The sequence below is a fragment of the Lagopus leucura genome, unplaced genomic scaffold, assembly GCF_019238085.1.
Source record: "Lagopus leucura isolate 7727_CA_CO unplaced genomic scaffold, USGS_WTPT01 Super-Scaffold_100014, whole genome shotgun sequence".
Lineage (NCBI taxonomy): Eukaryota > Metazoa > Chordata > Aves > Galliformes > Phasianidae > Lagopus > Lagopus leucura.
This window is the reverse complement of record NW_024962268.1, coordinates 3,019,634-3,044,778: the sequence shown is the minus strand read 5'-3', so window position 1 is coordinate 3,044,778 and position 25,145 is coordinate 3,019,634. Positions and strand designations below refer to the sequence as shown.

Sequence of the window (25,145 nt, the reverse complement as noted above, 5' to 3'; positions counted from 1 at the left end):
CTGCAAACTTACTGAGAGTGCAATGCCCTCATCCAGGTCATCAATAAAGATACTGGAGAGCACAGACCCCAGCACTGGCCCCTGGGGAACACCACGCATGACCAGTTACCAGCTGGATTGAACTCCATGCTCTGGGATTTAACCACCACCCTCTGGGCCTGGCCTTCCAGCCAGTTCCTTACCCAGCCAAGAATGTACCTGTCCAAGCCACAGGCTGCCAGCTTCTTCACAGTACAGTGGGAGACAGTGTCAAAGGCTCTGCTGAAGTCTGGGTACACATCTGCTCCATAACCTTCCCTGGCACTGAGGGCAGGAGGACAGCCTATGGTTCTCCAGTTCCTCTTTATGACCTTCCAGTCCTCTGAAACCTCTCCAGTTGACAGGAACGCTGACAGGTGATGGAAAGTGTCTTGGCTATTGCCTTTGCCAGTTCCCTCAGCACTCTTGGATGAATCTCATCTGGCCCCACGGACATGTGGTAGTCCAGATGGAGAAGTAGCTCTCTGACTGTTTCCTCTGGAATCACGGGTGGGTTTATTCTGCTTCCCATCCGAGACTTCCAAGTCAGAGAGTAGACTGCTCTGAGGATAGCTGGCCTGACTGTTAAAGCCAGACTACATTAACTTGCCTTTCAAGAACATACAGTATGACCCATTTTGATAAAATTGTTTTCTTAGTGAAAGCAGTTTTCAAAATTCATGTTGCAAGTTACAAAGTTTAAAAATCTTTAAAGGTTTCATTGTGGTGGACGTGCAAGGAACTACCCAGAGTAGAATTCAGTAATTTTCTGGTAGACAGGAGAAACACCCAGATAGGCCTCAATGGAAAGAACCGATAATGTCAAAGTGAGAGCCCCCCTTTTGGGCAAAATGCATAATTCAGCTTTAAAGAGAATATATGTGTAACGGCTTCTGCAATACAAGGTGAGAAGTTCTGGTATCATATACCCATTGTCTTTAGTACTGTATGCTACAACAAAGTTTTCCCAACCTTTTAGGTTGCTTGCTAAGTTATTTCACTACATCATGAGGTAATCTTAAAGTATCACAATTAAGCCAGTAAGTTTGAGATTGTTTTACTGAAACTGAAAAAGTAGTTCTGTACCAAAACGTACACAATTTAGTAATAATACAAAATGTTAATTCTGCAAGACAGAATGTCAGTTAAATCCACCAAAATGAACACTGAACCACCATTTATTGTCAGTACAGTGTTAAATAAGCTCACCGAATGAACACAGAAATAAAGTAGTTCTTCCTTAAATAAAATGGCAGTTATTAACAACAGTACTGCAGGAAGATACACATTCATGGTATTTACATGCTGTCACAGCGTATCTAGCATGTAGCATGTCTTCATGCTTGCACAGGAGCTTTATGAGCTCGTTACAATAATATTGATTTGGTGATGTACTACAAAACAACCCATATGACTTACACTGAAGTTGCACTTTAAAGAGCACCTCTGCTAGCCACCCTTTTAGAAGTGCCACCACATACCTGTAATAAACCCCTCTAGGCAATCCACTGACCTGCCACCCATGTGCCCCTCTTCCCTCCCCCCAAAAAAAGTCATCAAGCATATGAACAATTTTCCTCCCATGATCAGCTAGACAGGGTGATATTGACAGCAATCTTCCAGAATGCACCTGTGTTTTCTGTATTACATTAAGAACACCTGAGACTGCTTCACTGGTCCAAGTACAGAGTTTTAATACAAAATCTGTGGAATTAACATGCCATTTCACTGAATTCCCTTAATTAGTACTTTCCATTAAAAAAAAAAAAATCTTAAAATAAATATTCCCCCTCAAAAAATTTAAAAGGAATTAAAACATAAAAAACCCCAACCCTGTAGTATTAAAGAACAGTGTGATTTTCTGACTTCATTTACCTCTGTGTTAGCAGTGGATACACAGCTCTTCCTGGAGAATAAGAGTCAAACACAAAGAACAACAACAACAAAAAAATTAGTAATATGCAAGCACACTGAACTTTGAGAGACTTCTTTTAAAAGAAATGTAAACATCTGTTACTGATTCTTGTTTGAATGCAGCATTCCTATCCAAAAAGGACAGGAAAACGCATTTCTTTAAATTAACAAGCTCTCTGACAAGAAATCAGTATTAAAATCTTTTTTTTTTTTTGTACCTGAACTAAATGACAGAACAGTTAAGACAGTTTTTTTTTCCTACTTCAATACACACTATAATTTAACAGTTCAGCACTTTGTAGGTCACAAGTTCTTAAAGTAATAATCTAAATTGTGAAGATAAACATTGAATGTTACTTAGCTGCAGAAAATTAAGTACTATAAGTAGACAGAGGTTTCTGTAGGGCTAATGTGATTAGATAAAAATTGTCTCAGAGCATAAGACCTAACTTTAACATTTTAGCAAAATTAAAACTGGGAATTCATGGAAAACAATTAGGTTTGCCATCACTATAGAAGGACCAATGCATTAAAGCCAAGGTTAGACAAACAGAAACAATCAAGACTTGCCCCCTCCCCCTCAAAAACAACAACAACAAAAAACAACTGCACAAAGTACATTTCATATTTCACCTTCGTAATTACCAGTTTACATGTCAAAATAATCTCAACCTGTAAAAACATGTGACTGACCCTTCAGAAAATGATGCATAAGAGTAAGAATTCTAAAACTATATTTAAGACAGCTGACAACACTTCTTTCATGAAGTCATCTCTAATCATTGAAGAACATAAAAGGCATAAGTAGTCTCACACAAGTCCATTATCTCTGAAATTACTGTCCATAGAAATCAGTGACTTGAAGGTGATTTTCATTCTAAGCTTCACAGATTATATTATTTTTCCCCTTTACTCCTAAGTCAGTTGCTTCATTTCAAAGCTGCAGTATTCAAGCTGCCTTCTTAGTACAGGTTCCTTGAAGATCTTGTAGATTTATTTTTGACCTGATAAAAACATGAAAACAATCAGATCAGGTAGGTTAAAACAACACACCGCTGTTCTATATTACAAATACTAATGTAACTGTTACTGAATTTTGTATACTTGGAAAACGGGCAAAACAGCACAGAAAGATAGGCAGTTCTGCACTTCTTACCTGTTGTGGATCATGTGGCTTTTGACCAGATGCCCAGCTGCAAGAGCTGCCATTAGCGATAACTCCCCAGCCATCACTGTAGCACACACGATCTTAGCAAGCTGGCGGGCATTTTCACCAGGGTTGTCTTGGCTCGCACCTTGAACCCCTAACATCTAGAGGGCAAAATACACAACGTTATACTATACAAACTAAATTTATAGTCGATTTTAATTTTAATTTTATGTTTAATTTTAATATTGAAGTATTTCCAAATTGTATCCAACCACGTAGCCTTAAATCTCTTTAGTATTAATTTTAAGCTTTAAAAGCTACGAACATGAAAATAATTAATCAAATCTAATATTTTCATGTCAAATCCGCCAGCCTTCAAGAGGACCATTCCTATAACAACACACTACAAAAGCAGGCTTTTCTCTAAGAAGATGACTTGCTGTAAACTTTCTGCTTTGTACCTGCAAACAGGCCTGTTGCGGTAGCAGGTTGGTGCCTCCTCCAACAGTCCCTATCTCTATAGAGGGCATCGTGCAGCTGATGTACAGGTCTTCATTGGTGGAACCAGTACGCTCCATCAGAGTGATGCAGTTAGAGCTGCCCACATTCTGCGCAGCATCCTTCGGGTCAAGAAGGAGGAAAAAAAAAAAAGAAAAGACTCAAAAAAGTGTTCAGCTAAGGATTACAATCTAAAGAAAAGCTGATTTGGTGTAAAACAAGCTTACCTGACCACAGGCAATGTAGATAGCTGTAACAATGTTTGCAGCATGCGCATTGTAGCCACCTATGCTACCAGCCATAGCAGAACCCACCAGATTTTTGTTTATATTCACTTCAACGATATCTTCCGTAGTTGTCTTCAGTACCTAGAGGAAGTGATACACCACTCCTTCAGCTCGAGTAGAAATACCCTGTTTCATGTTAATGAAAGAAGTTTCCTCCCCTAACCCCCTGTTTGCTCCCAAATAGAATTTGACTCTACCGTAGATACCTGCTTTGTTCAAAACAAGCCCTTCCAAACTTGGAGCATATTATTCAATTAATAATGCAGAAGTCAGTTTGGACTTGCATACTTCTCTAAGAAAAGTTCATCAGCCACCTTCTCTGTTCTCAGTTCTCGTTGGAACAAGCCAATTTTGGAGCATTATCCCATTAATTTACCCTAACATTATAGCAACTTTTCTTCCAAGTTGTTCCAGTTAGTAAACCCACTCCATGTTTGCTCTGCATAAGAATATAGAACTCAACTGAAGAGTTTAAACAAAAAAATACTGATACACTGGAAAATAAACAATGTACGCAGTCATAATGGACCTGTATACCACATTAGTTTGAAAGATTCAGATAAAACATTTGCAACAGTTCCATATTGAAGTGATCAAAGAAGGCAAACGAAATTATACTGTGAACAAATTTAGAGTATACCCAGCATAAAAGGAATAGCAACTGATGACAAATATGCAAAAAGTGTATAATATTGATGAAAATACAAAGCAAAATGAAAAGATAAAAGTAGACAACACACATTTGAATACTTTGTCCAACTCTGTTCCCATCATAAAATTAAATCATCAAAAAAAGGAGGCAGTTTTTCACGGGAAGTGTAGCTGCAGTGGGGAGTTCCACTGGTGTATCTGTGCTAGAAGTTTTATGTAAATTCACAAGAGGGACTGAACAACTTACTGAGCAAAATCAAAATGGAAAACAAAACAAAAATGCCCCACACCATACATAATTCAAATCCTTAACAAGTTGGCAAAAAGACTATTCTGAGTAAGGCATAATAAGCTGCTCCCTGGATACTGACATCAGCCCGTGCTGGAAACAGGGTAACAGGCAATGGATTTGGTTTCACACAGCGTCCATTGGCCTTCTTGGCCACCTGGGCACACTGCTAGCTGATATGCAGCTAATTGTCCATCAGTACACCAAGGTCCCCTTCCATCAGGCAGCTTTCCAGTCACTTCTCCCCACGGCTGGGGTTGTTGTGACCAAAATGCAGGACCTGACACTTGGTCCTACTGAATCTCATACAGTTAACCTGGCCCATTGATGCAGTCTATCCAGGTCCCTCTGTATTGCCCTTCTCCCCTCAGGTGGATCAACACTCCCTCCCAGCTTGGTGTCATCTGCAAACTTACTGAGGGTGCACTCAATCCCTTTACCGAGATCATTAATAAAGGTTTCAAATAGAAGCAGCCCCAGTATTGAGCCCTGGGGGACAACGCTTGTGACTGGCCACCAACTGGATTTAACTCCACTGACCACAACTCTTTGGGCGCAGCCACCCAGCCAGTGTTTCACCCCGTGGGGTGTACGCCCATACAAGCCACGGGCAGCCAGCTTCTCCATGAGGATGTAGAACAGAAGGTGATCTTAAGACAGATCTCATGATTTAGTTTATGTTTGCCAGCTAGGACTGGCACTATTTATAAAGGTTACACTTCATCAGCTAGGCAAATTCCAAAGCTAAGGCAGCTTTGGAATTAAGTGAAACCTCCTAATTATCAGTTTTCCCTGTAGCAAGGGGCATCTAGACTTTGAAGAGAAAGCCAGATTTGTGCAAGAGACAATAAATAAATGAAAATGATAAAAATTACTGATTTCACTCTGAAAGCTATCAAGTTTTGGCATAATCTTTCAAAGGAAAAAAGTAAAAAAAGTAAAAATGTCTTCAAGTAAACATTCCTCATTAAATATATAGCATATTATCTTAGAAAAGAATAATATATATACTGGAAAAGTGATAAATGGTACAGCAGTAGCATGAAAATATTTGTAGGAATCATTACTACCTGGAGCAAAGCTAACAGTATTTATGATTTAACTATGTAAAACACATACATTTTTATGAACAAATTACAATAATTTGTATACAATAATAAAGCAGACACTTACTTCTTTAACAACCTTGGCTGGAATGACTGCTTCACAGACAACAGACTTCCCTCTTCCCTCTATCCAATTTATAGCAGCAGGCTTTTTGTCTGTACAGTAGTTACCACTGATAGCTATAACCTGGAGATCAGGAAACTCCTCATTCAACCTTGCCAGTGCTTTTTCAGTACCCTGTTAAAACAAAAGCAGATACAATTAATGGCTGATGTATTAGTTATGGTTGCCAAACAAGCTAATTAAGGACAGCACAACAGTAAGATTGGATTAAGCCTCATCAGGTCACTAATTACAGCTGAAGAAACAAAATTCCCAGGAAGAATCTTACGCAGGCACAAATGATAGCATGATCACTATCCGTTCTGCAGCATACTAGGAATTATATGGAAATACTTAATAAACAGCACTGAGTCCTGTCAGTGCATACGAATTCTCTGGATACATTCCAGAGAACATTTACTATACTAAAGATTCAACATAAACTAAATCATATAATCAAATGAAGTGACAGATGTGCAGGCAATTCATTTTGGATGCAGGAAGAAAGTGTTTCTCTACATTAGGAAATCAGAGTTAACGTCTGCTACACTTAGTACTAAGTCTGGAAAGAGCACTTCATACAGCAACAGCCGTCAATATTGAAACCTATCTAAAAGAACACAAGACATCTTATGTGTAATGTCCTTGTTTCAGGTGGACAGAGTTGATTTTCTTCACAGTGTCTGATATGACACTTTGTTTTGGCTTTAGGGAAAAAAAACGTTGATAACACACTGATTTTTTTGTTATTGCTGAGCAGTGCTGCACAGAGCTAAGGTTGTTTCAGTTTTACAGCTTCTTGCACTGTCCTGCCAGTGACAAGCTTGGGAGCACAGGAGCTCATTGGGGACAGAATCAGGACAGCTGACATACATTGGCCAAAAGGATATTCCATAACATATGATGTCATGTGAAAAAACTACAAAACAGAAGGGAGTGGGACAGAGGGGTGGGAAGACAGTTTTGCTACTCAGGGCCTGGCATAAATCAGCTGTTATGGTGAGCCACTGTGCTGTACATCACTTGTTTTGCAAATATGCATACATTTTCATAATCACTATTATTTCTCCCTTTTCTGTCTTAGTAAATTAGTTTCTGTCTCTATCTGTGAGTTCTTTTTACTCCCAATTCTCTCCTCCTTCCACGGGAAGGAGGGGAGTGAGCAAATGGCTGTGTGGTGTTTATCTGCCTGCTGAATAAACCACAAAGCATGTCCACAGATCTCCTACACTCACATGTGAAAAACAGCAAAATTAAAAAATTATGCTGCCCTTCTGCTACACACCAGATTCATCATCCTTTATTTACAAATACGATAAACATAGTAACAGATCATTACTGGATGAAATCTTTGGCCCAACACAACAGAGAAAGCAGCTTAAATTCTGTATTATCTAGAATACCTTACTAAAAGAGAAAATAAAAACTGAAGTTACTCTAATTTTTTTTCTTTCATCGTTCTCACTCTCTTCTTGCTCAGGTTCACTGAGTTCAATCAGTGCTCTTATTTTGTAGCACTGCCAACAGCGCAGCATCTTGTCTTTCTCTGTTTCCACATGTCAGCTAGTTACATATTAGTAAAATACAATTTTTGTTATTATTTTTTAAAAGAAATACATATTCACTAAGAAGATTTATAGGGACTGAGCCTTACTTTTGAAATCATATTCATTCCCATTGCATCCCCTGTTTTGGACTGAAAACGAATGTAAAGGTTCCGACCAGCCAAGCTGATGAGAAGTTTTTGTAGGCGGGCAAATCTGCAAAATAATATAATGACCACTTAAAAACAGTTTAATCCTTGAGGATTTTAAGCAGCAAAATGATAGTAAATCATAGCACAGTGCAGTTAACAGCACTATCTGCAATCTGTACTCCTACTCCACTGGTGCAGGAAAGTGCCTTCTGCTACCATGCATACAGTTCTCTCAAATACTTTGAAGTGTTCTGCTCCTGAAGTGTTTACTGTCTTTTTATGTTATTTACTCCTCAACTTAACGAAGTAAAATTAGAGAGTACAAACATCTGACTATCAAGTACAAACTGACAGCACAGCCTCTGGAAACATTTAAGACAGTTTTTACAGGAAGACAAAACATCTTCCTTTCCGACAGTGATGCAAGATTCACAAATCAGAATTCTATTCACACAGCGTAAGGACCAGAAAAACTGGGAAACATGGCACTTAAAGAGCAGCACGAGCTGATTCTCACCAATATAAGCATATCCTTGTGGACAACTGTAAGATCAGTAAAAAACAAAATCTAAATCCTCCTAAAATAAGCAAGTAATCATTAGTCTTTGAAGAAACTCTTGGGCTTGAAATAAACTTAATATAGTTTCATATTTTTAAACACTTGTTTTCCAGCTTTAGTTTATGCTGTATTCTCTGGAATCTGTATATTAACAAGAGTCCCAAATGGGCCAGATTCCAAATTTGAAACTACTTATAGTACAGTGCTGCTAAGAATACAAGTGAGCTTTAATGTTTACTTTAAAATGCTTAAACAAGAATAACTAATGCATTAAGTAACAGGTTATGATGCATAGATACTTGCTGCTATTATTCAATTGTTTACTGCTTATCACTGTAAAATGTGTGTCACTAGCCTTGCCTTATAGCCACTTATTTTCTTTTCTTACATTCATTCATGGGACAGCCAAAATGAAAATGCAATTTCTTGCACTGCAGCATGCAGATATTAGGAGCTGTCCACTGAAGTCTTATATTAGGAAACAAGGCCACAAACCCGTTGTACTAACCTACTTGTGCTGTCAAAAGCTTCTTTCACTATTTTAAAGCCTTCAGGGCTTTCAAGCCAAGCTTTCACTTCTGCAGCCCGACAAGCAGAGGGCAGCCTTACAACAGGTCCTCGAGTCATCCCATCTGCCAGAATGCGGCTCCTTGCACCTCCACCAAGCTAAAAATGAAAGCAGAAAGGAAACAAAGTAAGATTGCTGAAAATGAATTTTAATTTTTAGCAAGTCAAAAATATGCCTTATATCGTCCCCCAACACAGTTTATGTTATAGTAAGTCTTCAAGCTTGTCATGCAGTACTTACACATATTGCTCTACATCCTCTATTTGTGCTTGCCACAAGACATCCTTCCGTTGTTGCCATTGGAACCTGAAACTCTTTGTTATCCAGATATAGTGGTCCTGCTACGCCTACAGGAATAGGCATATATCCAATCACATTTTCACAGCAAGCTCCTAAAACCTTGCAAAAATAATACACAGGGATGTAAATAATTTTCCATGTAGAGTGGCATGGCAGCATTGTGTGTGATTACAACACGGTATCTTAGCTAACAAGCTACAACCCTACCAATAAAGTAAATAATCCACAACACAGATAGCTATAGCTACAGATATCAGTGGCTGAATCAAGTATTTCAAAGATCTATCTTACCAGGACTTAAACGCTGCTACAATTTTAAATGCTGTTAAATTAGTTTAAAATAAACTTCCACTGTAGCTTAAGTTCCAGGTAGTATTTTACTCAGCTATTTACATGCTCAGTGTTGCTATAGTTATGCATTTTTGAAATAAAGCAACTGCATTTCTTGGAAATATTTTTAGGGTAAGCTACAAAACTAACATACCTCTCTGGACTGAAAAACCAAGGAAAAACCAAGGAAACGTTTGCACATATATGTATTTTTAAAACATTTGTTTTGACCGAGCTCACTGTTGGCTCACATACATCACTTCGAGCATATGTTTCATAGATTTTGAAAATGGTTTTACAGCAAGTTTTTATTTCTCTGCCTTTTACTCACCAAAGAATAATTATAATTCCTGTAAGGAAGATATTGCAAAGATGAGGGTTCAGGGAGTTTCTGAGATAACATTTGTCTGCGAATGGACACTCCTCGCTCCTGAGTTTCCATCAGGGTTTCCAGTTTGTATGCAGGAATGTGCTTTGCATTAACTAAGCTGATCACTTCAGCATCTGTAAGGAATTTTGCTCCCTTCTGTGAATACAGAAAGATAGGAAAATATAGTTTCTGCTAGCGAAAGTACTTTTAAATGCCTCCGAATGAAAGAGGGTAACTTCACTTTGACAACATCATATCCCATCTAAAGGAACAAACTGTATATCCTAGCCTAATGCAAAGGTTTTTACTGAGGCAACAAGGCACCAAGTTAAGCAAAGAAAGAAGCTTAAAGCACTCAATATATCATGAATAACAAAGCTGCCTCTTCCCTCCTAGTTCCATCTTAGGGATAGAGAGAATCATAATAGAAAACTTTTTGTTTACAGCTTCAAAACATGTACACGAATCTGGTTTTCTCATCTCCAGTAAGGAAAAAAAAAAAAAAAGGAATGGAAATTGCAGCAAAAGTGACTTCTGAAAGGGTTTTGGTTTTTTCCTTCCCCCTGCTAGTTATTAACGCCACAGAATTAGTTGACATTATAATAATCATTAGGATTATTTAAAAGCTAGAAAATAATCTTAAATCAGATTATGTCACAAATGCTAAAAAACAACAACAACAACAAACAGAAAAGATAGGAAAACTAACTTATCTTTCCATACCTCCGTACTCCCAAGTATCTGAACACATTCCTCAATAGAACGTGGCTCTTTAGGTAACTCAATTTCCTCCTCTTTTTTACTAAGAACTGATGTAGTTTCTGCAGGGTTACAGCTGCCAACTACAAATGTAGCTTTGGCTGAGGACTCTGCTAACACAGGCTTTATGACTTCAGCTGCATAAAGACAAGTGAAATGAACTCTGGTTTACAAAAATCTTAAGATTAATTTCCTAATACAGATTTCACTATTTGTTGCAAACGTTCAGCAACAGATTTGAGACTAAGATGCTAAAATTTACCATTTCCATCTTTAGCAACAAAAGCTTCTTCTACTGTATTAGTCTTCTGACTGTTTTTCAAAAGTCCAGACTGTTTCCTGCAGCAATTCTCAGAGACCTTTTTCTGAACCATCACAGGAGATGTTATGGGATTCTTCAATGAAAGTGTCGATTCGGTCTCTGCTTGTTCAAAGAAAATATATTTCACAGCAAGCAGAAGGGCTAAGCCAAGAGTGATTACTTGTTCAATATCCATACTGGCCATTCTAAAAAAGATAGAAATCAAGAAGTAAATGTAAAGACATGATATATGTAATTTGTGTGTTAATAACTTCTGATATCCGTTTCCTTAAGAAAGTGTAGTAGTATAATCACCATTTGTATACTTCATCAAACACCAGTCAAAACACATTTTCTAACAAGGTACAAGTATGCTAGTTTAGAGTAGAGATTACTCATTAATTCTTTGTATTACTCATACTGTAAGCACTTCCAGATTTCATTTGCTGTTTACTATCTTAAATAGTTAAAAATATGTTAAATGCCTGTAAAGTTAGTCACTATTCAACTGCTACTTCAAATTCATTTAACACCTACCTCCTTACGGTAAGGTAGGAAGAGTCAAACAATTATCATCCTTTGTAAACAATAAAAACTATGATGGAAGTCTGGGAGGCAAAAATCTCTTGTATGATACAGTTCTAAGCTCTCACAATACAGAACCACAGCTGCTCAGTCTTCAGATGAACTGAAGAAAAAGTAATAGCAATTTGGATCTCTATTTGCACTTGGGTGTGAATAGTCAGAAGCTCTGCCTAAATATAATTATTCCAGTGCAGTCAGAAAACACACTTCCCAGAGTTCTCTGAAAAGTTAGTGGAAAGAAATGGTGTTAGGATGCATCCAGTACAGCTGGAATGAGATTGGAGGAATAGTGTAATATTAAAGTATTTCTTGAAGTGTCATCTCCAGTTCCATGAAATTCTTCTATGGATTGCACTCTAAGAACCAACACCTTGACAGCACTGGTGAATACAACCTATTCAACGAAATACACATCTTTTCTGTGAAGTGACCTACCGAGAAAGGTAGAACTGCCACAGTGAAACATTAGGTTCAATTCTCTTCGGTGCATTCTCATCCAATCCCACTGCATTTTCTACTGTACCATTTTGAGAAGCTGGTTCCGCTATCCAGCGACTGTGTGCATGAACAAGAACCAAGCCCAGTGACTGCATTAAAAACACACAGCAAAAAAAAAATATTATTTCTTTCAAATGTAATTTGTCATCTAATCTGCTAAGATTAAGCATTTTGTTTTCTCAACAGTCTAAAGGCAAAGGAGTTTCCCGATCCCTCATCTGTATCATTTACTGGCCTACCATTATATTCAGAGTTTTGAGCCTGCCCCTGCACATCCTTCTTCTTGCTCAAGTAATAAGAAGAAAGCTGAACAAACGTACACATGAAAAAGCCGTTTTATACAGAAATGGCACATGCAGAGACAGGGTAAACAAGGGATGCTATTAAAAATGACCAAAGTAAGATAGAGTAATGCCAATACAACACAAAAGTTTCATTCATTCAACAAGGATATCTTACTGATTGCATAATGACAGATTAAAAAAAAAAAAAAAAAAGCTACAAACCATAATCATTTTCACCCTCTGTGTTACAGGGTTTGGCTTATTTTCTTCTTCTTCCAGAACACGAGCAAAATGACTCAGCTGCCATATAGGACGTCCTTCACGACTCTCTCGAGAAAGCTGCAGAAATTAATTTTAAATAAATAAGTAAGCAAGGTCCCAATTAGCAAACACTTGAAAAATCAAGTATTCATGCTGTATTTTCATTTGATTGTTTAAAAAAAAAAAATAAAATAAAGGAAAGTAATTAATACAGGAAAGTCTAAGCAGTTGACCAAAAGTAAAGTGCACAGTGGGGAGAAACCCCAGACATACATTAATTTAAACAACTTTCTTTTGTTTTGCAGTGCTTTAGAACTCAAACTGTTGAGCTCGATTCATTTACAGTGGCAATAACAAGATACTGTCCGTCAACTGAGCTACAGCAACTTTTTCTATTCCCTTTTATTCACTTCAAAAGGAAGACAAACATGCTGGCATATACCTGAGTGAAGAAACAGCCTACAAGAAGTGCAAGGTCTGAACACCTAGTTTGATGTTGTCTTTAAGTGGGTCTTACCTCTAATACCAAGGACACACAAGCTGGAAAGAAGGTCATAAAGACAAAGTAGTTGGCAAGAACAGACATGCAACCAAAGCAGCACATAATTTCAAGTTGTCGCACTCCTACATTAAAAAAAAAAAAAAAAAAATTAACATTTGAATATGCAGTAGGCTTTAACACTTGAAGAAGTGTTGCAGAAGTATGAAAGAAATATTTACCATAGATTACAGAAATAGATGAATGAAAAAAAAGCCCCATCATTTTGTACCAGCTTATTCTAAGCACACTATGTAGTTACGGTATTTATACAAAATTTTTTAAGTGTAAACCTAAGTAAATACAGTTTACTAAGCTTTCGAAACTATACAACAAAAGTTTGAAACTCCTCCCTTTATCTTAGCAAAGCTACTATTATGTATTGAAATCCCTTGTAAAAGGTGACCAATTAAGGGTTCAGGAAATACATGCCCCACCTGCACTTTCACAGCCATGCTATGCAGAAAAAGCCAATTATGTTACGTCACAAATGCATTACAGAACTCCCTTAGTAAAGATAAATAAGCTAGCAGTATAAATCATTCAAAAGTGGGAAAAAAAAAGAAAAAAAAAGCAGAACCACACTACAACTACTACAACTACTATTACAACTACAACAAAATGAGGTTTTTTCCCCTCTATGTAAACAGAAAAATAGTTTATTAACACACTTCTCTCTCCTCCCCCAAAATGTCCAAATAAATGGATGAAGTTATTCCACTTCCAACACCAATTATTTGAAACACTTAATATCTCATCAGCTTTCAATTTTTTTTTTTTAACTGCTAAGGTTTAGATTGTTAGATTTCACTGCTCACCTGACATAGTACCAACACCAATCACAAGACATTCCACAAGTGCATCTAGGGTAAATGTGGGACCTAAAATAGCCATTCCACGTGAAATATTTTCTCTCACTTCATCCTAAAAGGAAAAAGATTCTGAATGTTACAACAAAGACAAAAACTGACGAAGGGGAATATACATAATATGATTAGTAAATCAAGTATTATAGTGATAAGGCTTTATAAAGCAGGCATTAAGCAATTCAAGAATGTGTTCAAATATATTTTTCTTCATCTCACATATACTGTTATGCTTTGACAGTCTTCACACAGCAGAAATACTTTATTTCTAAATACTCCGTACGTGGTTTATTGCTGTTCCTACAACTCTGGTGGGCAGTCTTTAAGAAGCTGTGCTAAAAACATTTTTATGAAGAACTTTCTTGAAAATTAATGAAGATTATACTTGCAATTACATAATAATCTGCAAACACTATAATATTGCATATATATGATGTAAAACATATTATATTATTATACTATATTACTTAATATACTACATTGCATAATATGGTATATTACCTATATTTTGTATGTGCATATATAAAGCATAGTGATGCAGTTTATTATACTATATTGCATAATACATACATTATATATGTAACACATATGTATTATGCAACATTGTATAATAAACTGCATCACCGTGCTTTATACCCACACACAAAATATGCCATAATTATTACATTCAATTACTATGCACAGTATTTTGTTCACTTAAAATAGCTTTTGGTGAAATTTATTTGTTTTACAACAATAAGAAGTAGCCATTCCAATACACACTGGGCAAAACACTCTGTTAATTCTCCGTGGTGTGAATAGCAGATGTTGCATGGGGCATCTTGAGGTCATCTGGTCCAACTCCCCTGGCTCAAGACACTTGGTACAGGTCACCCAGAACCATGTCTGGGCAGCTTTTGAGAATCTCCCTGGAGATATTTAAAGCTATACCAAAAACATACCCATGCCACGTTTGCTCTGATAAGATTTTGCTTTTTTCTGCATTAGCATTTTAACCTTAGGCATCTGTTTATACGCGATCCCCGAGCCATACAAACTACTTTTCTTTTTTTTTTAAATCAATAATTGTTCTGTGGAAGACATTGGTCCAGGACCTCTAGCCTCAAATTTAAGTAATGCTGTTAAAGTTCTGGTCCCATATTCAAGCATAAAATTAACTTAGCTCAAATGATTATCACACATTAATTGTACAGCATTATTATTCACTTGTAATACCACAGGATATAGAATCTGGACTGCATCTGATCCTTTTTCCGTATCACTAATATTACATTCACCTGTATGTCTCTCCATGAGGACTGTTCATCTATGAACATTAAATTCAAAAGCTTAATTGCAATAATAACAATACTGACCTGTGAATTGGAACTCAGCGCAAATTTGGCTAGCGCACTTGCTCTTGAAAGATCAATCAGAAGGAGAAAGAATGGCAAAGCTTCACTGGGGAAAAAACAAACAAATGGAAACACATTGAAGATAAAGTGCAAGATTTGTTGTATATGAAAAAAATAAAAATGAAAAAAAATATCAAGCAACAAATCGTATTTGCTACTTACTTTAAACCTGTCAGTTCTTTATCCAAGAAGTGAATCACGACTGTACTAAAAACAAAACTTGAGAAGATTGTGAAGAGACCAGCAATACCTTTAAAAAGAAAAAAAAAAAGGGATATATATATTTTATATATACGTTGAGAGTGATGAGAACAAAACCAAAATGAACAAAAAAAGCCCTATACCTCGAGATTAATCTTCATGCAAATAATGGACTGCATTAATAGCAGCTGAGGTACAGACTGATGTGGATGCTGTTTCTATAAAAATAGTGAAATCTAAAATTTCTACAGTGCTCAAAGCAAGGCTTTAAGAAATAAGTGATAAACCTTCTCTTTTATTATCTTAAAAAAAAAAAAAAACCCACGCCACTAAAACCAGCACTAACTTTCAGTTTCACATAAATAATTTATTTCAAGAACTACAATCCCAATATTTATATAATCCGACACAAACCTTCCTAAAAATTACACTAGTAGACAGCAGAATAAATATTCTGCTGATCCAAGTGACCCTATTCTGTACGTAAATGCATTCTTACAGACTTAGTATGTAAATGCTAACATTCTAACATCAATTACCAATTTATAGGAACAACAATAACAACACACTAAAATGCATACATAACAAGCAAAACCAGATACAGTACCTAAAATGTATTTTGACCCGAGTTGCCTTAGGTTCTGAAACTGGAAATATATATAAAGGATTGCTATGCAGCGTGTGATTGTCAGGATTATGATGTCGCTGCTCAGAACATCCTGTATGGAACACAAAGGGGTTTATTTAGATTTTACACATGGAGACTTGACATTAAGTTTTAATAACGAGGACAAAAAACAAAAAGTCTATTTTGAATCTCCAAGGAGACCCCACAGCCTCTGGGCAGCCAGTGCCGGTGCTCTATCATCCACACAGCATAGAAGTACTGTCTGGGGTTCAGAGGGAACCTCCTGTGTTTCAGTTTGTGACCAGTTTGGCACTGGGCACCACTGAGCAGAGCCTTGGCTTCATCCTCTCTTCACCCTCCGCTCAGATATTTATACACACTGATGAGATCCCCCAGTGCCTTCTTTTCTCCAGGCTGAACAGACCCAGCTTCCTCAACCTTGCTAGGAAAAGTGGTCAAGATTTAATGAAAACATTTGGTAGCACACCACTGCATACACTTGCTTACAGCTTCCCTATAGAGCATGGGAAAGAAGGCAATAAAGAAGTTTCTGCATATTTATTTTCCCTCTAACATTATAACCTGATCTTATTCTACTGATTACTCCCAATTTACTGATTAACAATAAATACTAGCATGAATTTAAATCCTTACTTCTTCAAGTTTTGGGCACTCATAATTCCAGCCACAGATCTTATCATTCCCAGTGAACATCTTCATTGACATCATACAGATGGTAAGGGTCACTGTTCCCACAATGACTTCCCATGGATGAGAAGCCACAAAGAGGCCATGCATTCGAAAGAGCCTGGACAACATGTTCAGGACTGTTTTTCTACAGTTAGCAAATCTGCAACAAAAGAATATTTCACATGAGCAGGTTAGAAGTTCAGGAAAAAAGCATAAAGCTATACAAATTCCACAAAACAAAGTCCATTCTGTTTCAAGCAAAAAAAGCAAAGTAACAGATGAATACAGAAACTCATCTTCACCCTCCAATTTTCCATTTAAAGACATTTATTTCTAGTTTTCTGAAAATTCATACGATCTGCTCCTGCCTTGTCAATCTGCTTTGTTTTTTCCCCCTTTAATAAAACACACATCTCACTTCTCTCCTCCAACCATCTTACTACAACCCTCCCAAACTCTAAGTTAACGATGACATCTCAGAATCTTCTGCTGTTGTGCAATTTTGACACTGCTCTGTCTCCAGCTTCCTCCCTTCATCATCACATGTAAGCACTCAGTAAATCCTGTTACTTCTTTCTATTAATTGTTCCTACAAAAACATTGATTTTAACTGCATAAATCAGCAGCAAACCATTGCTGGTAATTCTCAATCTCAAGAGCAGATATTTCAACATTATCTCCCTCTGATTTTATGTTCTCCACTTTCTTCAGTGATTTAAGTTAATTCCATTTGAAACAGTTCTTTCTTCACCTCAAACACACAAATCCTTTTTGATTACAGTACTCTGCAGCAGTTCTCTGTACCCATGAGCAATTCCCAGGTTGAATTGAAACATTTCATCATCCCCTTTGCTTTGAATGAATAACAAACATTGCTCACAGCTCCCCTTCACATAATGAGAACACGGATGCTCCATCAGTTAGAAAATCTGCATATTTGTTTGCTCTGCGCTGTTCCTTTAGACCCTGAATCCATCAGGGATGTTTACTCATGTTTTATAGCACAGAAACAAAATGCCACAAAATCGTCTCTTAAATACATTAATATGTCGCTTTTTTCCTTGCATAAAATCAATGGCTTCTAAAACCTTATGAAGAATGTTAACTATGTAACTATATCCAAAGTCCCAAAGATACTTAAATGGTAGTTTGACTTGTGTTTCAAAATACTGATCTATGGAAAGTCTGTACAAACCTAGAACAGTGGATATTTCCATAGAAGATTGAGAGCTCTACACATTATCACACTGAAATGGATAAAAATCCCTTTATGTTGCCTCAAAAATGACAATTTATGCAGCAGACTTCCAGCAAGGCAGTATTTCTCCCCACTGCTTCATTTGAATGGACGCCATAAACATAGCTGCCATTCAAGACAGAAAATAAAAAAAATGGACAAATCTATCTGCTCAGTGCTCCTGAAGATGCCAGAATCATCCCGCCTGTCAGACTGCTTTCCTGCCCGCACAGTCATGTAAGCATCAACGGCACTACTGTTGATTTTCTTCACCCTTCCATGCCAAAGGTGTGGCAGGATTTTTCTGACCGATGGAGCCAACTGGGGAATTTCATTAAGAGGACTGATTTTCTTACAAACAAATTATTTCATTTCCTTTGAAAGGAAGGAGAAAAGGTGAAGACGAACCCTGAAATAAAGAAAGGTTAATTTTTTTGTAATTCAGTCAACGTCATCCATTTTTGTTCCTTGTCAAATATCATCTACATCATTTTATAAATTTATGTTCTTGCAAAACCATTCTATGATTTCTCAGCAGCAGGACGGAAAGCATCTTTTAGTTGGAAAAAAATGGAATAAGACAGTCATAGCAATATCTTACTTCCAAAGACTGGAACAAAACCAAAACCAGAAGAGCCTCAGCAATATCCTACTGAAATACTAGTCTGTTTGAATTCCACAGGAAAATAAAAGATATTACTTATCACACAACTACAGAGTACTTCAAACCTTAAAATAATAAATGCAACTCCTAATGATTTCAATATCAGAATTTACAAAAACAAGTAGCAAATTGTTAACAGGTCTAGGAAAACCCCAAAGAAAAACAAATATGTATGTATTTCTTCAAATATTATTTATCATTCTTGTAAGCAGAAGTAGTAGGACTCCTGCCCCAGTAAACACAAAATGGCCTCATAAAAATCAAGCGGGGGAAGACATATTTATAATTAGCCAGAACATTTTTTTTAATCAGCTAATGTTTCACAACTAATGAATTACTGCTGAGAAATACAGGATGCCACCCTGCTGGTCCTGGGCTTTATTGAGTGGCAGCAGCTCCTCACCTGAAGGCTCCTTACAGCCTGCATGAACACTTTACCAATGCCAATTACTTTTTCTTTTTTTTTTTTTTTTTCCCTTTTGCTGACATTTCTACACTGATTCTGCATTTCTGACTGCTGTAAAAAATCGTCAGCGCATACGGTCAGATTGTGTTCTTCAGCCTGGGCTGAAACATTTTTATTCTCACGCTTTCAGCTTGAAATGAGAAAGACATAAATCTGCATTCAAAGCTGAAGTTTGTCGTTACTGTTATTTTGTCAGATTTCGAATGGATGGATTTCGAAGGGACATCATGTAAATACTATCTATGCCTTCTGTTGTCCAATCAGAGGATGCAGAGAGACCATTCCGGAAATCGAAACGAAACGTAGGGGGAAAAAAAAAGAAAGAAAAGAAGAAAGAAAAGAAGAAAGAAAAGAAGAAAGAAAAGAAGAAAGAAAAGAAGAAAGAAAAGAAAGAAAGAAAAGAAAGAAAGAAAAGAAAGAAAGAAAAGAAAGAAAGAAAAGAAAGAAAGAAAAGAAAGAAAGAAAAGAAAGAAAAGAAAAGAAAGAAAAGAAAGAAAGAAAAGAAAGAAAGAAAAGAAAGAAAAGAAAGAAAGAAAAGAAAGAAAAAAAACCCCAACCACCTCCCGAAACCGATCAGCTGCGGCCCCGTAAAGCCTCAGCCACAGCTTAACAGCATCCCGGAGCGCCGCTCCCAGCACCACCCCGCGGAAGCCGCGTGCCGGCCGAGGCCGCCGCCCGCTCCGCAGCACTCCCGCACTTCAGCGCGGCGCCGCTCCCAGCTCCAGGCTGACTCAGCACCGCTGGGCGCTACGCAGCCGCGGGCGGCCCGACTCCGGGCAGGGCCTGCTCTCCCTCCCAGGCCACGCTTCCCACGCGGGGCCCTCGGCCAGGCTGTCAGCGGCCGCCGCCCGCCGGTCAGCTCGCGCCTCCCGGCCGCTACGGGCCCTTCGCCATCCGAACGTCGGGCTGCCCGCACCGCACCGCACCGTGCCGCACCGCACTCCGCGGCCCGCCCGCCCTGCCCCGCTCACCGCCCGGCCGCGAGCGAGCTCCTTCCTGCTTCCCTCCCGCCGCGCTGCGAACTGAAGCGGCCGCTCCTCCCCGGGCAAGGACACCCGGGGCACGACGCGCCGGCCACCGCCATCGCCCGATCGCGCAGCCAATGACGGCGCGCCGGCACGCCCGGCCCGCGGCGCGTCACCCTCTGCGTCGCCAGGGCAACCGCCCTGCGAACGCCGTACAGCGCGGAGCTCGATCAGGAGCGGGGAACACGCCATCTCGCCATGGGCCGCCCGCCAATAGGACAGCGTGCTGTCCTCTTCGCGTCCTCTGATTGGACAGCGGGATGAGACCTATTTACATACGCCGATCGAGCGAGTGGTCCGCCCCGCCCCCCGCGGGGCCCTGAGGCCGGAACCGGGCGCCGCTTCGTCGTTCTTACGGCGGGCACGGCGGCCGCGGGCCCTCGGGTCTGCAGCGCTCGCCGCTTACCGGTCCCGCGCAGCTGCGGCCCAGCCCCTGGGACCAGCGCGTTAGAAACAGCGCGGTGATCCGCTGCGCTCCCGTCTGTGGAGAACGGCAATGCCCCTCAGTGTTCGGAACGCGGGGCGCGCGTTTGTGCCTGCCCCTGCTCCCATTAGCTATGGGTGCTCAGTTTGTCAGACCTATGGGTCCCGTTTGCCACCTCGCTCCCATCGTCCTGGCTCTGCTCCCGCGTGGCCAGGCCTGAGAGATTCTAGCTCTGTGCGTAAGGCCAGGTCGTGGACTGCAAGGTTTTGCTGCAGACAAGTCTCACGCTAGATTTCCCGAAGCTTGCATGCAGCATTCTGTTTAGAAATAGCTTTGTGCGGTACTCTGCTATAAAAGCATTACTGTAATCCCGAAAAAGAATGCGCTGATGAAGGGTTGCTTGAGGACTACACCCAAAGCAGGTGTTATCAGCGAGGAAATCATTGTTGCCAGCTCAGTCCTCTACCATGTAAATACACCGTTTGTTGCCATCCTCCCTTTGATGTACGTAAATCCCGGTGACTGCTGTGTAACCGCTCCCCCGCTGGCTTTCCTCAGAACGCACGGTTTCCTCAGTATCTCACCTTTGTTACCTGGAAAGTAAAACATTGCCACTGTGCTTCCTGCAGTAATTTGGCAATGTGCACTGCAATTGCAATAATTGTGAGTGGATATGACTAAGTCAAAACAAAGCAGCAATTTGTACCTACTTCAAATAATTATATATAATTGATGCCTAATTTAAGATGACCATTAAATCTGCCTCTGTTTCCTACACTTTTTCTGGAGTAGTGCTAGTTGGTTGTTGGTTTTTCATGTGTGTCTGTTTGTTTTTACTACTCTGTGACTCTAATATATCACAACATTTCAAAATTAACCAAAATGCTAATTTTATTATCAAGCCCACTGGGAGCAGGAGTCCAGTACTCTAGTTTGGAAATCACAGTCTCTGTGCACAGGTAGCATAGGGCTTCCTGCCGTGAGCTCTCTCGGACCAGCCTCACACTGGCAGCACTATGGATCAGCCACATCCCCATTCCTGCACGGGTGGGTGTCATGCTGAATGCAGTTTGACTTTGCCTGCCTCTCACAAGGGCTTCCCCTGGATGGATTCACAAACATTTAAAAAGAATAGATGAGTTCCTGTAGTGATAGATGTAACAGGCTCCAGGCTGTCATGAATAAATTCACGAGCTGCAGTAGCGCTAATGCATGATGGTAGCTGTAGCAAGATGCAGACTAGCCTGAGCGTTCTTCACCCAGCGGGTGGCACAGTGCTTACCAAAGAGGTGTCCTTGTCTTGGTGGAGGAGGAACACAGCTTCACATCTCTTACCTTCCTGTTCTCCTTCAGGCTATTTTTCTTTCTCTTCCCCACTTCACTCCTCCACTGCCTTACACCTTAAGCCCTATGTTTTCCTCCCTGGGGTGAGGTTTAACTTCATTTGAGCGTAGAGTCAAATACTACAGTCACGTATCCTTAGCATGTTCTCCTTAGAGCTCATGAGCATATTGAAGGGTGTTAAATTTAATTTCAATTTCATGGCTAAAGAAGTAAAACGTCTCAGTCTGAGGCCTTTAAGACTCAGTTCTGACATGCTGCTTGTTCACACAACCTTTAGCCTATACACGTCCATGTGGCCCAGCCCCACCTATCCTGCAGCTGCTCCCAGTCCTTGCAGAGCCCTACACCACCATGGCAGCAGCTCTGCCCCATAAGCAGCCTGGCCTCTTAATGCTCACTCAGTGCTCACAGTGTGATCAGCACTGTCTCACTGAAATTGGGACACAGGGAGAGCTCAGTGCAGTGCTAACTCAAGTTGTGGCAAAAAAAAAATAATAAAATAAAAAAAATTGCATGCGTTGTGGTACCTTGGCTAAACACAGTCCTGCAAATAGGGAAAAATATGCAGCCATGCTTTCCATTTTGATAAAGATTTATCAATTTATGTTTACAATTCCATTTTCAGTTTATATGAATACATTACCTGAGAGTTTTCAAATGGAATGTATAGAGTTGCAGTCATATATTCAACCTCCCAAAAATTGATCACATCTCTTTACCAGCCTTTTATAAGCACTCCCTTGGCAAATTGAGAAATATTCCTTCACAATCATGTCACATTCGTGGCATTGCTTTTTTTTTTTTTTTTTTTTTTGGCAGCACTTACATTTGTGAACAACTGATTTTAAGGATGAAGCATAGGAAAAATAAAATTTCATCAGAAGTCTCTGATGAGCACCTTGAAAACTCATGGAGAACTGCAGTGACTTGCCATTAAACCAGCCTGATACATCAGTATCACAGGAACAAGGTTTAACATCCCACTAGTTCTCTGTTTTAGTTGCTCTCTCTCTCTCTCTCTCTCTCTCTTTTTTTTGTTTTGTTTTGTTTCAATAAAAGATATTAAAAATTAAAATAAGCTCTATTGCTTATAACACAATGACAACATCATATATTTCAAAATGCCTGCTTCAGAAGTAATGCCTCCTGTTTCATGATGTTGGTGGTATGGCAGCAGAGGTTGAACCTTCCTGCCAATATTCCATTACATGTTGTTGTGTGACAGCTGGCAGCAGAGGAGCAGTCTGACAAAACGATATCTGACGTGGAAGTGCGCATGAAGCAGTGGTATAGAATTGAATTCCTCCATGAAGAAAAATTGGCACCTTGTGATATTCACTAATGCTTGCTGAACCAAACAGTAGTTGTGAGCACACCGAGGCAGTGAGTGGTTGCGTTTTGGCAGTGGCAACAGCAACTTCCGCTGGTTCTGATTTTTATGAGCATGACATGCATATTCTTGTCCATTGCTGATGAACATGAATCATTAATGGTGGTGACTGTAGAAAAAGAACGTTCTGTAGTTGAGAATTTGATCTATCGAACAGTATTCTTTGTATCTATTCAAGTTTCCGTGGAAATAAATAGAAGGCATTACTTTTGGAGTGACCTACACAATTCAATTTGTATGTACTCTGTGCTACCCTGGCAAACCAAAGGGTTGGACACCCATGCCTTAGCTCAAACAGAACCATCCTGTGCCACAAGGCTTCCTTGTTCAGCTGCTTTTCATGCTGACCTCACGAGGTTTACAGAAGAAGTAACCAGGCACCAGTGTTTTTAATACCTAATATAAAAAACACACGTTGCCCAACTCATGACTACAGTCACTCAATTCAAGATCCAAGTTGTGTTTGCATGAAGTCACACATGGACCTATCTGAACAATGCCTGCTGGTAGCAGTATACCCTTGTGAACTAAATCCATGAGACAGGAAGATCCCCAAATGATCACACTCTGTCATCTCATTTTTCTACTGTTTCACTAGCTGGGACTGTTTCACTAGTAGGGACAGCAAACCATGTTCCAGATCTAAATATCTTGTTTCAGAGCCACTGAAAGATAAGGAGCCAAACTACAGCAGCCTTTTTGTTCCTCATACTCCTCTTAGCCAGACACTACATTGGGAGCCACATTTCCCTGAGATCCCAGTCTACATAAATAGGGTCAGACTGCTGTACCTGGCCTGGCTGTTGGAATGGCCTCAGTTCTGTTATTAATAATTTGTTAGCTTCAGCTGGGACAGAGTTTTTTTTTTCTCCTCAACAGCTGGTATGATACTGTGTTTTGGTTTTACAAGAAAGACAATGTGGATAAATACACCAATGTTTCTAGTTGTTGCTGAGAAGAGTTGTGAAGAGCCTGTTGCTCTGTTGCTAAGCAGAGTTGTACAAAGCCAAGGCAGTTTCAGTTTCTCAGCTCCTATCAGCAAAGGGCTGGGGGAAGAGAGGAGGGGCAAAAAGCTGGGAGGAGGCAGAATCAGGACAGCTGACTTAATCTGGCCAAAGGGATATTCCATACCATATGACAACATGTAGAAGGACTTTTGAAAGGAATTGGAATTCTTTCTCTCCCTTTTCCGCTTCTTAGGGGCTAACTGGGCATCATTCGATAGGTGGTGAGCAATTGCTTGTGCATTACTTGTTATATACATTCACACATATGTATTTGTCATAATTACTATACTTTTCCTTTTCTCTGTCTTAGTTTTATCTCAACTTATAAGTTCTACTTGGTGTACTTGGTGCCTGTTTTTTTTTTTCTACACCAGTGTGAAGGGGGAAGAGTGAGCAAACAACTACACGGTGCTTAGCCACCTGCCAGGTGAAACCACAATATAATTCTAACACATTCTCATGCTATTCATTCCATTCACACCATTTTCCTTTCTTATGTGAATTATTTAAGAGGTGAGCAGTAACAGAAAAATTAATTATGTGTGTACATCAATAACCTAGAGCTCCAAGCAGCTGTTGGAATTCATTTTTGATAGGTGGTTTCTGTGCATGTTCTGTTCCTTCTGGGGTATCTGAAGCAATTTCTAGTCTTGAGGTTATTAATTTTTCTTATACACCATCCATAATATGTTTGACTTCTGCTGAATTGTTTCCTTCTATCAGTATATCATTGATGCATGCATA

The 25,145-nt window shown here is 39.2% G+C and overlaps 2 protein-coding genes across 2 annotated transcripts in view; one reads left to right on the top strand and one right to left on the bottom strand.

Moving 5' to 3' along the window:
* Window positions 1–1,059: 1,059 nt before the first annotated feature.
* HMGCR (3-hydroxy-3-methylglutaryl-CoA reductase) lies at window positions 1,060–20,287 on the bottom strand. The gene is made up of 20 exons (XM_042875393.1): window positions 20,183–20,287; window positions 16,809–17,004; window positions 16,134–16,245; window positions 15,488–15,575; window positions 15,287–15,371; window positions 13,884–13,989; window positions 13,045–13,151; window positions 12,489–12,605; window positions 11,920–12,071; window positions 10,861–11,105; window positions 10,563–10,735; window positions 9,801–9,995; window positions 9,080–9,238; window positions 8,780–8,937; window positions 7,671–7,776; window positions 5,981–6,151; window positions 3,808–3,948; window positions 3,544–3,702; window positions 3,089–3,243; window positions 1,060–2,936 (listed from the first exon to the last, which is right to left on the bottom strand). The coding sequence occupies exons 2-20, from the start codon at window positions 16,971–16,973 to the stop codon at window positions 2,882–2,884; spliced, it is 2,649 nt and encodes an 882-aa protein (XP_042731327.1). The 5' UTR covers window positions 16,974–17,004; window positions 20,183–20,287; the 3' UTR covers window positions 1,060–2,881.
* Window positions 20,288–21,676: 1,389 nt separating this feature from the next.
* The window catches only part of ANKRD31 (ankyrin repeat domain 31), a 60,928-nt gene continuing 57,459 nt past the window's right edge, over window positions 21,677–25,145 (top strand). Inside the window, 1 exon segment of the mRNA XM_042875360.1 lies at window positions 21,677–21,793. Coding sequence (XP_042731294.1) covers window positions 21,677–21,793 — 117 coding nt within the window.

Excerpts from the sequence above, each read along its gene's own strand:
- HMGCR (XM_042875393.1), bottom strand. The coding sequence starts at position 16,973 with ATGTTGTCCAGGCTCTTTCGAATGCATGGCCTCTTTGTGGCTTCTCAT. Across the intron at positions 12,606-13,044 it reads GTGTGTCCTTGGTATTAGAG|CTTTCTCGAGAGAGTCGTGA; the intron begins GTAAGACCCACT and ends TAATTTCTGCAG. Across the intron at positions 9,239-9,800 it reads GGAATTATAATTATTCTTTG|GTTTTAGGAGCTTGCTGTGA; the intron begins GTGAGTAAAAGG and ends TATTTTTGCAAG.